At 40.7% G+C, this 18212-nt stretch overlaps 2 protein-coding genes across 2 annotated transcripts in view; both read left to right on the plus strand.

Annotated features, from left to right (window-relative positions):
• GABRR3 (gamma-aminobutyric acid type A receptor subunit rho3) overlaps positions 1-15392 on the plus strand; it is a 77847-nt gene extending 62455 nt beyond the window's left edge. Inside the window, 3 exon segments of the mRNA XM_060172103.1 lie at positions 7750-7946; positions 14158-14327; positions 14329-15392. Coding sequence (XP_060028086.1) covers positions 7750-7946; positions 14158-14327; positions 14329-14458 — 497 coding nt within the window. The 3' untranslated portion in view covers positions 14459-15392.
• RIOX2 (ribosomal oxygenase 2) overlaps positions 1-18212 on the plus strand; it is a 365565-nt gene that overhangs the window by 294620 nt on the left and 52733 nt on the right. The window lies entirely within an intron of this gene.

The following is an 18212-nucleotide window of genomic DNA, read 5'->3' on the forward strand; positions in this document are numbered from 1 at the left end:
TTTGGAAGCTGCATTTCTAACCCCAACTATATTTTTTCCCTTGACTAAACATTCACTTCATATAATTAAAAACTCCTTCATTGATATGTTAACTTTAATGGGTTTGAACAGAAAGCAATTTGTTAAGATTAATGTAGTTCTAAGGGAGAGCTCAAGATTTAAGTACATTTAATGTAGCAATTATACTCCTGACTTCAAATCCTATTACTTCAGGAATTTATGTGTCAGTTTCCATCCTTTACTCCTTCTAGTCAACAACCCCTCCTCCTCATTCTCAATTTTTATTACTCATTTTAACCAGGGAAAACTAGAATGTTGGTTTAAGAGTAAATATCAATAATAAATTATTTGAAGTAAACATCTTTTTAAAGAAAATGACTAATAGATTATTGCTGCCTGGGAAATACAGATAGTACAATTTCCTTTAATTGGCCCCAAAATTATCAATCTAAAATACATAATGAGGCCTGTCTGCCATGCAAAACTGTGCGTTTGTTTTAAGTGCCATTATCTCCACTAATTTTCTTGCTATTGTCTATTTTAAAAATCAAGGGTTTGTTGTTGTCACCAGGGCTATTGCTGGGTCTCAGTGCCTAAACTACTTGGTTAATACTGGTGGCCATTTTTGTTCTTTCTTTTTGATTTTTCTTTTCTAAAATATTTTTATTTATATATTTTAGAGACAGAAAAGTTGAGAGTGGAGGGAGAAACAAGGTGAGACATACACACAGGAGAGAGAAAAGAAGAGAGAGAGAGAACACATTAAAAATTTTTTAAATAAATTTTTAAATAATTTTTATTTATTTATTCTTTTTGTTGCCCTTGTTTTTTTTATTGTTGTAGTTATTATTGATGTCATTGTTGTTGGATAGGACAGAGAGAAATGGAGAGAGGAGGGGAAGACAGAGAGGGGGGAGAGAAAGACAGACACCTGCAGACCTGCTTCACCGCCTGTGAAGTGACTCCCCTGCAGGTGGGGAGCCGGGGGCTCGAACCGGGATCCTTCTGCTGGTCCTTGTGCTTAGCGCCACCTGCGCTTAACCCGCTGCGCTACCGCCCGACTCCCACCACATTTTAAATTTTAACTGATGAAGCAAGTTACAACATGAGTTCACTAAAGATTCATTTCACTTTACCAGTACAATTTTGAAAGCAGTAAGACTTTTAACCTGTGGAAAGTACAAAACACAAAGTAGCCAGTGGTTGGAAGATAGTTCAGTAGGTGGTGCATGTTACCATGTGCAAGGACCTGGTTCCAAGTCCTCAGTTACCACATAGGAATACCTACACAGAAAAGCTTAATGAGTCGTGGAGTGGTGATGTGGTATCATTCCTTCTCTATCTCCCTCTCTGTCTCTCATCCTCTACCTGGATTAAACCATAGAGAGTTCACCAAGAGTAGTGATATCATGTAATAAACTGTTGGCAAAGTAAGTTTAAAAAAAAAAAAAGCCTAGACCTTCCACCTTCTGCACCCCATAATGACCCTGTGTCCATACTCACAGAGGGATAAAGAATAGGAAAGCTGTCAGGGGAAGGGATGGGATATGGAATTTTGGTGGTGGGAACTGTGTAGAGTTGTACCTCTCTTATCCTATGGTTTTTGTCAGTGTTTCCTTTATATAAATAAAAGTTTAAAAACAAAGCAAGCAAAAAGTAAAGCACAAAGTACCTTCATGCTTCTCAACTTTCTGTACTCAGTTTTGTAGCGAGCAAGTTTTTCTCCTCAGGGATACTCCCTATGTGAAGACTGATTTATAATTTTGAATGCAAAAGGAAAGCCGGTTATGGATCCAGAATGAGAGGAATTCAGGGTTTTTAAAAATTGTTTTAAATTATCTTTATTTATTTATTAGATAGAGACATCCAGAAATCAAGAGGGAAGGGGTTGATAGAGAAGGAGAGAGAAAGAGAGACAACTGCAACTACTTTACCACTCGCAAAGCTTTCCCCCTGCAGTTGGGGCCTGAAGCCTGAAACTGGAGTCCTTGCACAGTATAACACATGCATTAAACCAGGTCCCCTAAGTTTGCATATAAAAGGCATGGGATGCACTTAGAGAAAATGGTTTTAGGAGGCTGGGTGGTGGTGCACCTGGTTGAGCATGTGCATTGCACACGTGTTACATTGCACAAGGACCCTGTTCAAGCCCCGGGTGGGTCCCCACCTGCAGGGGGAGAGCTTTGCGAGTGGTGAAGCAGTGTTGCAGGAGTCTCCCTGTCTCTCCCCCTCTCTAGCTCCTCCTACCCACTTGATTTCTGGCTGTCTTTAATAAGTAAAGATAACAAAAAAAAATTTAATGAAAATTAAAAGAGGTACCAGGAGCCTGTGGGGTTCTCCTGGCTCCCCAGAGGGCACTCCACCTCGACCAGTCCTTCTCTCCCCAGCTGGCTGAGGCTCCTCCTCCCGCCTACCTTGCCTGGTGGCTCCCATTTCGTTTCCCCTGGCTGGGTCTCTCCCCACTCCCCCCCCCCCACCCAGTTCTTTGAATTCCTGACTTCTCTACTTTCAGGTTTCCAAAGTCACCTCCTCAGGCTACAGGCACGACTACCCAGGCCTCAACCTCTATGAGCTGGCCTGTGTCTTTTTTTTTTTTTAATCAGAAATGTCTCCTGGCAGAAATTTAGCCCAAGTTCCAATTGGGTGGCCCCAGCTGAACTTGACCTTAGGCCCTCTGCCCAGAGCTGAGCAGGTGAAATAGGAGAGGGCAGAAGGAGTACACCTGAGCCCTCAGAGCTGGGAGATGATGTCGCATGTCACAATACAGGTAAGGCCTGTGACATCAAGTTCTACATTCAAAGGTCTTACTTTTAAAAAATATTTTATATATTTGTTTATTTCATTATTGAATAGAGACAGAGAAATTGAGAAAGCAGAGGGAGCTAGCGAGGGAGAGAGACAAAGAGACACCTGCAGCCCTGCTTCACCACTTGTGAAGCTTTCCCTCTGCAGGTGGGTACCCTAGGGCTTGAACCCTGGTCCTTGCCCATTGTAACATATGCGTTAAATCAGGTGTGCTACCTCCCAACCCCTCCCCCCCGCAAAAAAAAGAAAATTAAAAGAGAGAGAGAGTAGTTTCAGCCCTGCTCCTGATAGGATAAGCTAGTTATTTCTCCACTCTTCAATATTTCTTCTTGTTGGTTTAACCATTTTATGTAGTATGTTATGAGGTCCCTTTCTCAGTACTTTTCAAATTACTGATCACTCTTGCCTGGGTTGACTTGTGTCTAAGTAAGGTAATTAAAGGATTCACAGTTGTGGAAGTTAACAGTTGTTTCAACAGTATTTTAATCCCTGATTTGGAGCTCAGTGGTTTAAAAGCCTCGTTTGTGCTTTTTCTTCCCTGTAGACTATGGGAGCCTGGGGGCTCTTAAACTATAAGGAGGCTTCTTAGCTTAATCACTGACTCTGACCAAGAGATAAAGCAGGGAGTGGCAGAGATAATCCAGTGGTTATGCAAAGAGACTTTCACAGCCCCATCACTATTCCACCAAGGTACAGATCTTCTCCTGAGTTTCTTGGTTAGTTCTCTGTCCCCTGGTGTCAGCACAGGGCCTCCCTGCCGCTGCTCCAGATTCTGAGGGCAGTAGCAATGAAGAATCACAGTTGCCGTTGGTGAGTCTCAGGGAGTCCTCTCTTCCCTTCAGCTGTCCCCTTGTTGGTGGAACAGATTGGAGGTGGTGTCTCAACTGGTAAACTGCCAGACTGTTACCAGCCACTTAATCTCTCCCTAGGCTCCTCTCTGTCCACCACCCACATGTGTTTGCACTCACCAGTGATTTGGTGGGTTCCTGAAGTCATTCTAGTCCTGTCTTGTTTCAGTCCCAGGTAGTCTCCTTGGGTATTCCTAGTTGATCCGGGAGAGGAGAGGAGAGCAAAAACTATTGCTCCACTCTTATCTCAGATTTCTTTTCTGTAGGATGTAGCAATATTGCTTATCTAGGATTGGAGTTGGCAAACAGTCTGTGAAGCAAATCAAATTTTCTAATGATCCTGCCTGCAGCTGCATCTATACCAGTATCATTAATAAAAGTCCCACATCTACTTGTCTATGTAGCAAGGCACTCACTGAGAAGCAGATTGCCAATACCATCAGTACTGTGGTAAACCTATGACTCACTAAGACTGTGGCTGTTGGCATTCATTTAATGTTCAAGGCAGGAGTAGCATCAGTGTTTTATTTGATCAGTACAGGAGTTTTGACATGTTCCATTTCTGACCTGGGCTGGATCACTGCTCCTTAGGCAACCTGTTGGTCCCCTCTCCCGGGAGGTCACCATATCAGTGCCAAACTTAGTGGGGACACCCAGTCACCATTGTGAACCACAGCCCAAATTCCCAGGTTCAAACCATCCTTCAAGCATCAGCCTCCCCAGGTCGCTGGGACTACAGGCGCAGCACATGCCCAGCTCAGTTTTTTATTTGTGATTTGATTCAGTGTGAAGGCAAGATTCAGGCCATCCCACAGTGACTGTCAAATTTCCACTTTATGTTGATCTGGACCATACAACATCTCAATCAAAATTGAGCAGCTCTGTAGAGTTGTCATTTTCTTTGATATGGGCATCTGTCAAGAACCAGGCAGAATTATTGTTGAAAGAGAAGATATGTATTGAAAGCTGCCCCCACACTGTGTCTGCACATCTAGGAGTAAATCACAGCACTCTTCCTGCTGTTTAGAACTCTGTTGATATTAATATGTCTTCACAACTTATAAAAATCCATTTGCACCTCCCTGTTGGGTAGTTAAAAATTAAAACCATGTCTGACAGTGTACATTTCAAATATCTATAATACTATACTTCTCTCCAGGTGGTACTCTTCTAATATTTCTCTGAGAATTAGTATAGACATGGATTATCCTTCCCCAAGGTCAGCATGTTATTAAGGAAATTTCAGTCACTTCTTTCTCCACTGTCCTCCAGAACCCAGATCTCATGACCTCTGATACTCATAGTGTAGGTTAAAGAGAAAGGAGAGAAAAGAGTGGTCCAGGAGGTGGTGCAGTGGATAAAGAGAAAGGAGAGGAAAAGGAAAGGAGAGAGGAAGACAGTTATAAGGGGAGAAAAGGAAGAGAAGAAAACAGGAGAAGGAAAAGAAGAAGAGAAAGTGACATAGTACAAAACACAAGGACTTGCTCAAAGATCTGGGTTGGACACCTCTCCCTCCACCCCCCCCATCACCCGCCCCCAACCACCCGCAGTTGGGGGGAAGACGCTTCACGAGTGGTGAAGCAGGGCTGCAGGTGTCTATCTTCTCCCTCTCAGTCTTCCTCCTCACCCCCATCTCTGTCCTATCCAATAACAGAGACAGAGAGACAGAGAGAGAGGCTGGCAATTTTGTTGCTCAGCAAATAGTCACACATGTTCCATTAGTACATTTCCATTCTGAGTCTCAACTGGACTGTAGTTTCCCTAACAAGTCACAAATTATGAGTGATGGTGATGAGTTGTAAATATCCTATATGAAATAAAAATGTGGATAGTAGCAATGATTAGTGCTGCTAAAACTCACTAAAAAAGAAATAACCAGTCAGGAATCAGGAGGTAGCACAGCGGGTTAAGCACACTTGATGCAAAGAGCAAGGACTGGCATTAGAATTCCTGTTCCAGCCCCTGGCTCCTCACCTGCAGGGGTGTCACTTCACAGGCAGTGAAGCAGGTCTACAGGTGTCTTTCTCTCCCCTTCTCTGTCTTCCCCTCCTCTCTCTCTCCATTTCTCTCTGTCCTATCCAACAACGATGACAATAATAATAACTACAACAGTAATACAACAAGGGCAACAAAAAGGAGTAAATAAATAAATATTTTTTAAAAAAGAATAACTGGGTGGAGGGTAGATAGCATAATGGTTATGCAAACAGACTCTCATGCCTGAGACGCCAAAGTCCCATGTTCAATCCCCCACACCACCATAAGCCAGAGCTGAACAGTGTTCTGGTAAAAAAAAAAAAAAAAAAAAAAAAAAAAAAGAAATAACCTCCCCTCTGACAAATGAAAAGTTAAAGACTGACACAAAGACAAATTCTTAGTAAAAGCTTTAAAATTCTAGGAAATATTAGCGGAATCAATTCTATTATTTCTCTCCCAGGAGAATTTTTTTTTTAATTAGAAAACTAGATCTTTCATTCTTCTTCTTCTTTTTTTTAATGTATTTTTTAAATATTTAATTTATTTTTTTATTTGTTTTATTTTTTTATTTGGATAGAGACAGAGAAATTAACAGGGGGAAGATATAGAGGGAAAGAGACAGAGATACTTGAAGCCATGCTTCACCACTTAAAAAGTTTTCTCTCTGTAGGTGGGGGCCAGGGGCTTGAACCTGGGTCCTTGCACACTATGTGTGTGCCTAACCAGGTGTGCCACTGCCTGGCCCCATTTGTTTTTTATTTTAATGAGAGAAAGAGATAGCTGGTAGAGAGAGAGACAAATAGATAGATAGACTGACCAGAACACTGCTCAGCTCTAACCTGTGAGGGTGCAGGGTGATTGAATCTAGAACTTTAAAGCTTCAGGCACTGAAGTATTTTTGCATAACCATTATGCTATCTCCCCCACACGAAAGAATTTTTGCTGTATATTATTCCTTTTTCCTTTTTAAATTTTTCCCCTATTTTTTATTAGTGATTTATAAAATTACAAAATAACAGGAGTACAAGGGTCAGGCGGTAGCGCAGTGGGTTAAGCGCACGTGGTGCCAATCGCAAGGACTGGCTTAAGGATTCCAGTTCAAGCACCCGGCTCCCCACCTGCCTGGGAGTCACTTCACAAGTGGTGAAGCAGGTCTGCAGGTGTCTATCTTTCTCTTCCCCTCTCTGTCTTCCCCTCCTCTCTCCATTTCTCTCTGTCTTATCCAGCAATGACGACATCAACAACAATAGTAACTACAACAATAAAAAAAAAGGGCAAGAGGGAAAATAAATTAATTAATTAATTAATTAATTAATTAATTAACAGGAGTACAATTCCACACTGTTCCCACCACCAGAGTTCTTCGTCCCCATTCCCTCCACTGGAAACTGCAGCGGTTCTCTCAAGGTATACCTCTCTATATATAGATATATATTTTTTAGATTTCTTTAGTATTTATTTATTTCCTGTTTGTTGCCCTTGTTTTATTGTTTTTGTTATTATTATTGTTATTGATGTTGTGGTTGTTGGATAGGACAGAGAAAGGCAGAGAGGAGGGGAAAACAGAGAGGGGGAGAGAAAGATAGCCACCTGCAGACCTGCTTCGCCACCTTTGAAGCGACTCCCCTGCAGGTGGGGAGCGGGGGACTCCAACTGGGATCCTCACACTGGTCCTCGCGCTTTGCTGTCACATGCGCTTAACCCGCTGCTCTACCGCACGACTCTAATCTATATATATTTTTGCCCATTTTTCCCCCTACGGTCTTTCCTCCCAGAGAATTTTTTTCAGTTGAATACACTTTTACTTTTTTAGGATGGTCAGAAGAGGCCCATTTAAGGGCAGGAAACACTAAGTTCTTGAAGCCATGTCTGAACCAGTAACGTCTACAGATTGTGGGATGAAAGTGTTTGCGGAAACAAGCAAGAGAGTATAAGAAAGAGAAAATGGAAAGAAATTTAATGAGACCTTCTTACTTAAGATGTGTACTAGGTTAACAAGCAGCAATTTCTCTCCCTCTTTGGTTACCAAACATGGGTGAAATATATCTGGTGATAGAATCCAGATCTGGGAATTGAATGGTTACATAACTGAGCTCCTCGCTTGCTTCTCAAATGGCAGGAATCACCACAGCGCTGACCATTTCAACAATCATCACTGGCATGAGTGCTTCTACACCCCAAGTGTCCTACATCAAGGCAGTGGGTGTGCATCTGTGGGTCAGCTCCCTCTTTGAGTTCCTGTCAGTCACTGAGTATGCAGCTGTGAACTGCCTCGCCACAGTGGAAGAGCCGAAACAGTTCAGGAAGAGAGGGCAGGTACTGTCTCCTTTGTCTAGGGGATTCCTTTCGGAATATGAGGGGGGAGGGGAAGAAAACACTCCTTGTATTAAGTCTATAGACGTCGTCAAGATGCAAGTTAACAGGATGGCAAGCATATAATGCTGAAAATTAGTCAATGCTCTGTGCTGGCTAGTTTTGGAATTACTATCCCTTTTTACCTGGGTTAAGAGATCTTGGGAGGGGGTGTGAAGATTTGCTCTCACATTTTTTTTTTTTTTTCTTTTTACCAGAGCACTGCTCAGCTCTGGCTTATGGTGCTGTCAGGGAATGAACCTGGGACTTTGGAGCCTCAGGCATCAGAGTCTCTTTGCATGACCATTATGCTATCTAACCCTGTCCTAAGATTTGCTCTGAATATGCTCCTGTTCTCTGACTTTACTCCTTGAGTGGAAGGAGTTGTGCAAACCACATCCTTTCAAGAACAGATGATGAAAATCATAATACTATCTAGCATTTAAGGGCACTTGTCATGCTAGCTGCCTAAATATTATGACATTTAATTCACAAAGTAACCCCAAGTGTTCAAAATTTTATCATCCTTGTTTTGTAGAGGTAAAGTAGACACAGGTGGATAGTAACTTGGTCAAGTTCTCACAGTAAAAGAATTAAATTTGCTTTTGGATCTCTTTCAAAATGTGGTGTCCCCTCCCCCCCAAACCCCCCAAGGCTTATCACTGGGGCTTGGTGCCACACTTTGAATCCACTGCTCCTGGTGGCCATTTCCCTCCCCCCTTTTTTTCTTTCTGTTTTTATTTGATAAGACACAGAGAAAATGGGGGGAGTGGGGAGACATAGAGGGAGAGAAAAAGATAGCCTCCTGTAGACCTGAAGCATTATGAAGCATCCCCCCTGTATGTAGGAAGCTGGACTTGAACTGGGTCCTTATACATGGCAATGTGTGCCCTCAACTGTGTACACCACCACCTACTCCCCCTGTCCCAAGTTTGTACTCTTTTGTAAAAAATATTTATTTATTTATTCCCTTTTGTTGCCCTTGGTTTTTTATTGTTGTTGTAGTTATTGTTTTTTTTTGTTGTTGTTGTTGTTGTTGTTGGATAGGACAGAGAGAAATGGAGAGAGGAAGGGAAGACAGAGAGGGGGGAGAGAAAGATAGACACCTGCAGACCTGCTTCACCACTTGTGAAGCAACTCCCCTGCAGGTGGGGAGCCAGGGTCTCGAACCCGGATCCTTAAGCGGGCCCTTGTGCTTCATGCCATGTGCACTTAACCTGCTGCGCTACTGCCCGACTCCCCCAAGTTTGTACTGTAATCAAGAGGCCAATCTGTTTCTCCCTTCCAAGAACTGGGGCTTATGTTTCTCTCTGTCCCTCAGGAGAGTGGGAGATCATAAAGTAAGGCCCTGCTCCCATGATATACTTAGAATAAGGGAGGCGCTTCTAGGCTCTAAGAGTGATCTCATAGCTTTGGTGACATTGCCTGATAAATATGGATCAGTTGACTCCAGCCTGCTTCACTTCATCAAGGTTGGAGCACCAGTTCTGTAATGAGAACTAACATAAGTTACTGCACTTCAAAAGTCAACTGATTACAAATATTACAATGAACAAGGACCTAGGTTTGAGCTCCTGGTCCCTACTTGTGGGGGACGGGGAGCTTTGTGAGCGGTGAAGCAGGGCTGCAGGTGTCTCCCTGTCTCTCTTCCTCTACATCTCTTCCTCTCCTCTCAATTTCTGGCTGTCTCCAATACTAAATAAAGGCTAAAAAGTAAAAGAAATCAAGAATAGTTTTACAAATACTTTTACATGTTATTTATTTATTCATTTTAGATAGACAGAAAGGGGGAGAAAGAGTGAAAAAAAAGAGAGAGACCTGCAGCACTGTTTTACTGCTCATGAAGCTTGAACCTGGGTCTTTGTACACACTGCCAAATGTACTACCACCCTGCTCCCAAAACTTCTTCTTACTACCACCTTTCCCACCTCCAGGTACAAAGGGTACAAAGAGGCAGGAGAACAATGAAGACCTTGGAAAAAATGTGTCCCTACTGACCAGCAGGGGAAAAGGAAACTATTCCCTTTTAGTCAGTGTTTTCTTCAAGACTTAGAACTCAGCGTGAAATAATAGATCATTAGTTAAGATGAAATATGCCTTAACTATGTGCTTATTTGTAGCCAGCATGAAGATTTAAAGACCGTTCTAAAATTGTTTCTCTTGAAACACCAACACATAAAACCTTTGGAAGTTGGCATCCTACTGGTAAATTGTGCACTGAGCGATTTAGTCAAGTGTATAGATGGAGACTCACAGTGACTCCTTGCTCTTCCACTTTCAGTCTTTAACATAAAAATGTCATTTTTTGTTGTTGCAATAAACTGGTGTCCGGTGGGATGCTGCTGCAGTGTTTTGAGTGGCTAAGAGAAATCACTGCAGAGATTGTACATAGCATTTTCCCCAAATCAGCTGGATAAGTTGTTGTTATCATTGGCTATCTGGGGTTAGTTATTCAGTCTTGATCCATTTCATGTTTACGTTGTCAGTATTCATTTTATGATGGAAAGTTTCTACAACTAAAAAAAAGTGGGACCACAGAAGTCAAGTGTGGGCTTGTTGTAAATGACATCCAACTAAAATTACTCATCCCCCCACACCTACGGACATCTAGTCTTTGACAAAGGGGCTCAGACTATTCCATGGGGAAAGCAGAGTCTCTTCAACAAATGGTGTTGGAAACAATGGGTTGAAACATGCAGAAGAATGAAACTAAACCACTATATTTCACCAAATACAAAAGTAAATTCCAAGTGGATCAAGGACTTGGATGTTAGACCACAAACTATCAGATACTTAGAGGAAAATATTGGCAGAACTCTTTTCCGCATAAATTCTAAAGACATCTTCAATGAAACAAATCCAATTACAAAGAAGACTAAGGCAAGTATAAACCTATGGGACTACATCAAATTAAAAAGCTTCTTCACAGCAAAAGAAACCACTACCCAAACCAACAGACCCCTCACAGAATGGGAGAAGACCTTTACATGCCATACATCAGATAAGAGTTTCATAACCAACATATATAAAGAGCTTGCCAAACTCAACAACAAGACAACAAATAAGCCCATCCAAAAATGGGGGGAGGACATGGACAGAATATTCACTACAAGAAGAGATCCAAAAGGCCAAGAAACACATGAACAAATGCTCCAAGTCTCTGATTGTCAGAGAAATGCAAATAAAGACAACAATGAGATACCACTTCACTCCTGTGAGAATGTCATACATCAGAAAAGGTAGCAGCAGCAAATGCTGGAGAGGGTGTGGGGTCAAAGTAATCCTCCTGCACTGCTGGTGGGAATGTCAATTGGTCCAACCTCTGTGGAGAACAGTCTGGAGAACTCTCAGAAGGCTAGGAATGGACCTACCCTATGATCCTGCAATCCTTCTCCTGGGATCTGTGTACACATATGTTCTTGGTGGCACAATTTGTAATAGCCAAAACCTGGAAGTAACCCAGGTGTCCAACAACAGATGAGTGGCTGATCAAGTTGTGGTCTATATACACAATGGAATACTACTCAGCTATAAAAAATGTTGACTTCACCGTTTTCAGCCGATCTTGGATGGACCTTGAAAAAATCATGTTGAGTGACATAAGTCAGAAACAGAAGGATGAATATGGGATGATCTCACTCTCAAGCAGAAGTTGAAAAACAAGATCAGAAAAGAAAACAGAAGTAGAACCTGAAATGAAATTGGCGTATTGCACCAAAGTAAAAGACTCTGGGGTGGGTGGGTGGGGAGAATACAGGTCCAAGAAGGATTCAGAGGACCTAGTGGGGGTTGTATTGTTATATGGGAAACTGGGGAATGTTATGCATGTACAAACTATTGTACTTACTGTTGAATGTAAAACATTAATTCCCCAATAAAAAAAAGAAAAAAATTACTTATCAAGGCATAAATAAGGAGCTGAAGGAAGGCATTTATTCTTTTGCAAAAGGGCAACAGAGGCCATCAGGCAGCAGCGTGCCCCCTTCATCCTTCTCCCATCTTTTATACCTGATGCAGAACTGTCTCCTTCACCCCTTGGCTGGGCTTCAGAGCTCATAATCTCCCTAAATAAGGAGAGGAGGAATAGAGTCTGAGGGTCTCTGCTGGAGGATTCGCAAGCACTGCAAGGAGCTGACCTAAAGAATACAAAACCACTGGCCACAGGTGGTCACAGATAACAATTTATAAAAAGAATTTTTGTACTGAACAGTTGTTCTATTCATGTTCCTTTGAAGACCTAACCATCTCTCACAGGCCCAAGCTAATTTATTGACTACATAAATGGTATCCGTCTTTGAATTCAGTGAAATAGTGTTTTTGTTTGTTTGGTTTGTTTGTTTTGTATTATGAACCATATGCATGTTTGGCAAACTTTACTCTGTGGTTTCCTATTTAAGTTTTGAAGAGTCTCATCTAGTAGCAGTCTATTCATATTTGTTTGTCTTAAACTTCCCTAGAGACTGAGAAGTGATTTTGTTTTCTCAAAAATCAATTAGTAACAGCTGCTTCCTAGATACAGCTCCGTACCTGTGAGAACTGCTAGTATTCTCAGAACATTACCTTAAAGAAAAACAGTAGTTTACATTCAACCAGAAACAGGAGTCAGAAAGCAAGGATGATTTGCTCCTTCCAAACAGTAAGCCAATTTCAAGTTGTTTCTCAGGGCTATGTTAATATCATTGAAAGGTACTTTTTAACAAAAATGTGAAGACTAGCTAATCTGCATTTTAAAAGAGCAGCTGTGGGGGAGGGGTTAGGTATCATAATGGTTATGTAAAGAGACTCTCATGCTGAGGCTCTGAAGTCCCAGGTCCAATCCCATGCACCACCATAAACCAGAGTTGCTCAGTGCCCTTAAGCACACATAATAAGTGCTACTTGAAAAGATACTCATGGGAGTCGGGCAGTAGCGCAGGGGGTTAACAAAGCCCAAGGACCTGGGGAAGGATACTGGTTTGAGTCTCCGGCTCCCCACCTGAAGGGGAGTCACTTCACAAGTGGTGAAGTAGGTCTACAGGTGTCTCTCCTCCTCTCTGTCTTCCTCTCCTCTCTCCATTTCTCTCTGTCCTATGCAACAACGGCAACAATAATAATTGCAACAAGGGCAACAAAAGGGAATAAATAAATTTAAAAAAAAAGAAAAGATACACTCATGAACTCTAGCTGGATCCCCACCTACAGGGGGAACACTTCATGAGTTCCAGCACTGAACCCCCAGCGACTAGAGGCCAAGAAAAAAAAAAAGACGGGAAGTTTAGTTTTTATTGCACCAAAGGAAAAGGCTCTAGGGTGGGGGTAAGTGAGTTCTGGTCCTAGAACTTGATGGCAGAGGAGAACCTAGAGGGGGTTGAATTGTTATGTGCAAAGCTGAGAAAGGTTACACATGTAGAAACTATTGTATTTTACTGTCGACTGTAAACCATAAATCCCCCAATAAAGAAAAAAAAAGTTAAAAAAAGAGCAGCTAGAATCTTTTCCTACCCTGCCTCAAATTTAAGCATAAATGAATTGATTACTAGGTAACAAAAACATACTGAATATACTTATATGTTTTTTCTGAAGAGGAAAAATATATGGTTGGCCCCGGTGGTAGCACCGCGGGTTAAGCACACGTGGCGTGAAGCACAAAGACCGGGGAAAGGATCCTGGTTCGAGCCCTGGCTCCCCACCTGCAGAGAAGTCATTTCACAATTTCACAGGCGGTGAAGCAGGTCTGCAGGTGTCTATTTTTCTCTCCCCCTCTCTGTCTTCCCCTCCTCTCTTCATTTCTCTCTGTCCTATCCAACAACAACAACAGTAATAACTGCAACAATAATAAAACAAGGGCAACAAAAAGGAAAATAAAGAATAACAAAATTTTTTCAGTTAAAAAAAGAAAGCATTGACATCATAGTTGTGTAATATTTATTTGCATAATGTTCAAATATCTCTATGGAAATAATTTTAATTGCTAAATTCCTATTAAAGCTAGATCTCCAAGATGGTGTTTTTCCATTTGTTATTAAAGTGACTCTAAATCAAGCACCAGAAGCAAAGTCAGAATACTGTTCATTAAAATAACTAAAGCATTTATTGATCAATTGAAACAATTAAAAAAATATAACTGTTCATATTTTTACTATGATTTTTATTTATAGGAACCATATTTATAACTAACGAAAGTCTTTTTTGTCAGTTTTCTGGAATGTACAATATAGATGCAGTTCAAGCCGTGGCCTTTGATGGTTATTACCTTGACAATGAAGCTGACATGGGTCAGACTTCCCATTCTCTACACTCAGAAGAAGACTCCGTTCGAGGACGATCCACAAGCAGCCCCAACACAGATTCATCTCGGGTAGAGAGGACAATCTCTAGGAGTACATGTTGGTAGAATTATTCTTGAGAAAAACCATGTCATTGATACCTATTCAAGGATTTTATTTCCTCTTGCATATATAACATTTAATTTGTTTTACTGGGGCATATATGTATGAAGAGAAATCCCCAATGTCTAGAACTTATTTGGAGTCAGTTTATGTTAAAAACAACAACACTTGACTATGAACTGGACAGAGTTTGACTAAACTATGATTTAGACAGTCATCAATCCTGGCTTAAAGATTTGAAAGTTGGCTTACTTACATGTAGGAGAGAGCATTAGGTCCTAGGAGAATTCTATAAATAAGAGGCATAAACACATGCTTTATGGGCAATGTCCATGTAGACAGACAGATTTCACAACTATATCTAAACCCTCCTTGCTTTCCAATGTAAGTATACTACATTTAACTAAGGAATAAAATTACAGTGTGACAAGTGCCAGGTTATCTAAGAAAGCTGAATCCTCCTGAGGAAAAGCATCTCCAAAGGTTACTGTGAAAATGCAAATGGCTGAGAGTCCCTCCCTCTCCCATCTTCTGTAAAGTCTTTCATCTTATTTCACCATCAAGTTTCAGGTATTATTGAGTCCCAGTGTTGAGGGAAACTTCAGGATACAGGGCATCCTAGGGAGTACATTCTGTTTTCGCGGGGTTTGCACACATGGAACTGGGATGCACGCTAGCATATTTCTAGCATAGTCTGTTTTCGCTGGGTTTGCACATGTGCAACAGAGATTCCCTTGGTGAAGGGTTCCCTTTTTCCTTTTGCACTATATGAAAGGGGAGGAGTTTACCCCCATCGGGCCAATGAAAAGTGGGCCCCAGTGTGATGTCAGGGGCATTGCAAGAGGAACAGATCCTGGACAAAGGGGATCTTCAGTCTTGGTCACGAACCTTGGGTTTTTAGCCTGCTTTTTTTCGGCCCAAAGACCCTCGGGAAATCTATCCCCTGAGTCTTTCCTCCTAACTTTTACTTTTTACGTCTAATAAAGAATTTAGAAATCATACACCTGAACGCGTGTCCCTGGAAATTCTTTTTCATCGGAGATGCAACAAACCGGATGGGACTCCGATCGACCATGCGTGCCACGCAACACAAGTACCAAAAATTCTAAACTCCACTCAGCCTTCCCATCCTGGTAGTCGATTTCCCCATCAGACTTCAAATAATCGCATCTTGTGCTTGGTAGTTGAAGTCAACCTTTCTTGAGAGGTGTTTACTTCTATTCAACCAATGCTCACTGACCGCCTACATGAGCCAGGCACTTTTCTAAGTGTTATGTGAGTGCACAACATAGCAGCGGCCGTGAAAGAAAACCAACAATAAATATAACAAAGAATATTAAATCGAGGCAAGCACCCTGTGCTGTCTGAGTTATGAAAAGAGGATACCAAAAGAAAAGAACATCCACAACTATGTATATGCCTCAACATATACATAAATATATACATAAACATATACATAAACATATACATAAACAACAAAAGATCCTTCCACACATATTATTTAGTAAAAAATTTAGGGGCTTGGTGGTGGCGCACTGGGTTAAATACACATAGTATAAAGCATAAGAACCTGTACAAGGATCCCAGTTCAAGCCCCTAGCTCCCCACCTATAGGATGTGTGGCTTGCTTCAGCAGGTCTGCCTGTGTCTTTCTCTCTCCCTTCTTTATCTTCCACTCCCCCTCTCAATTTCTTTCCGTCCTATCCCCCCCCAAAAAAAAAAAATTGAAAAAATGGCCACAGGAGCAGTGAGTTTATAGTGCACGCACCAGCAATAGCCCTAGCGGGGAAAAAAAATTAATGAAATTTATGTATCCCACTGTAAGCTTTATTAACTCTGGTTGAGCCAAGTAAATCAGGCCAAGTGAGTATTAGATAAATGTTTGTTAAGTAGAAAAACCTCAGTGACCAGCATTCATTTTGTATATTGGCAATGTGCATGCTTTTATGTTGAGTATATTGTGAAAAAGATTCTAGTCAGAGATAAGCCATAGATAGGAAATATGAAGTATTTTGTTTCTCCTGTTGATTTCTGGGATTGAATTAATGGAATTAAAAAGCTCATTACTTACAGAATACTTCCACTTATTTCACCACAAGTTTAGCCACAAAAATTCTAACTATTTTGTGCTAGGTGAAATGACTAGTGTAGCACCTTAGTTGTTTATTAATAATAATGGCTTGGATTCTCTTGTGACTGGCAAAAAGCTCTAGAAACCGATCTTCCTCCTGAGTGCAGAATATTTACGGGCAAATTCTTCCTCGATTGTGACTTCCCTACAGGCAAGCTACTTCTGAGATACTTCATTCTATTTTTCAATACAACTTTTCCAATTCTTTTAAGACTTTCCAAGGATTATATTTTCCTGGGAAACTGTCCAATCATGAGCTAATGTAATTTACTTTAAACCATTTTCACTTTAACTGTAGCTAGACCATGACATTTTAAAAAAGTATTTACTTAAATAGTTTTCAAGCTTGAGTTACAAGGGATAATATTTTCACAGAAATGTATTTTCAAATGCAAAACAGATTAATATCCTAGGTGGTTCTACAAGGATTTATAGCTATTATTTAAACAAAGTACTACAGTGAATTGGCATTTCTGATTCTATGTAAAAAAAAAACAAAACAAGATAAATCTATAAATCTTATCTATAAATCTTATAGGTAAGCTGAACAAATCTACACTTTTCCTGTCTTCCAAAATTCTGGCTCTTCAGATAGTGATATTTTTCTTCTACTTTTTTTTAATTCCCTTTTGTTGCCCTTGTTTTATTGTTGCAGTTATTATTGTTGTTGGATAGGACAGAGAGAAATTGAGAGAGGAGGGGAGACAGAAAGGAGGAGAGAAAGACACTTGCAGACCTGCTTCACCACCTGTGAAGTGACGCCCCTGCAGGTGGGGAGCAAGGGGCTCGAACCAGTATCTTTACGTTGGTCCTTGCCCTTTGTGCCACGTGCGCTTAACCCGCTGCGCTACCGCTCGACCTTTCTTCTACTTCAAAGTATAACATTCACAGTGTCTAGTGTTTCTCCTGGGCATATTCATTTCACGCTTTTAAAATGAAAGCATCACTGAGTACATTTGGCAATCTAGACTACAAGAATGGGTCTCTATCATACCATGCATACAGTATTTCAGCATTCCTCCTGAGGGGTATTAATGCACTATTGTAGGCCTACCAAACATAACTTTTGTTAAAAAGTCTAGAGACATGGTCATTGCATTCTTCAGTAGTAAATGTTTAAAATATGTTACTATTCAAGGACATTCTTAGAGAATTCAGAACGAGCTCCTTGGATTTTATCCAGCTTTCTTCTCAAATCTTATGAGCCTATGAGGAAAGAGGTGATCCCACTAATTTTATTTCTATTAAGGAACAATGCTTGTGATTCAGCTTTGATTTAAGAAAACATTGAAAATTACAGTTATCTGGGAAATACATGAGTGACTGTCAGCATATAATACCTCATTTTTGACTTGTACTTTATTTACTGATCACAATCTAGAACAGACTGTGTGTGATTGTTCACTGAGGGATAAGCTTGGATAAAATTTGAGGATTTCAGAAAATAAGCCGCTTTCTAATATTAAGAGAAAGCCAGTCAGCTCTGTAAACTGCCTAAATATAGAAATGGACTATTTTAAAGAGTCTTCATTATAATGCCCTTGTAAAAAAATTTTACCTTAATTTTATTTTTTTTTGGATTACAAAATAATTTTATTATGAGAATTAGAAATACAATCGATAAACATAGCATCCATTCAGAATTTAAATTACTAACATTTTAATACACATTCCTAGAGTTTTCCACTCACGTGTTATTTACTTATTTGTTCATTTTTGTGGCTCCAAGGT

The sequence above is a fragment of the Erinaceus europaeus genome, chromosome 14 (assembly GCF_950295315.1).
Source record: "Erinaceus europaeus chromosome 14, mEriEur2.1, whole genome shotgun sequence".
NCBI classification, from domain to species: Eukaryota; Metazoa; Chordata; class Mammalia; order Eulipotyphla; family Erinaceidae; genus Erinaceus; species Erinaceus europaeus.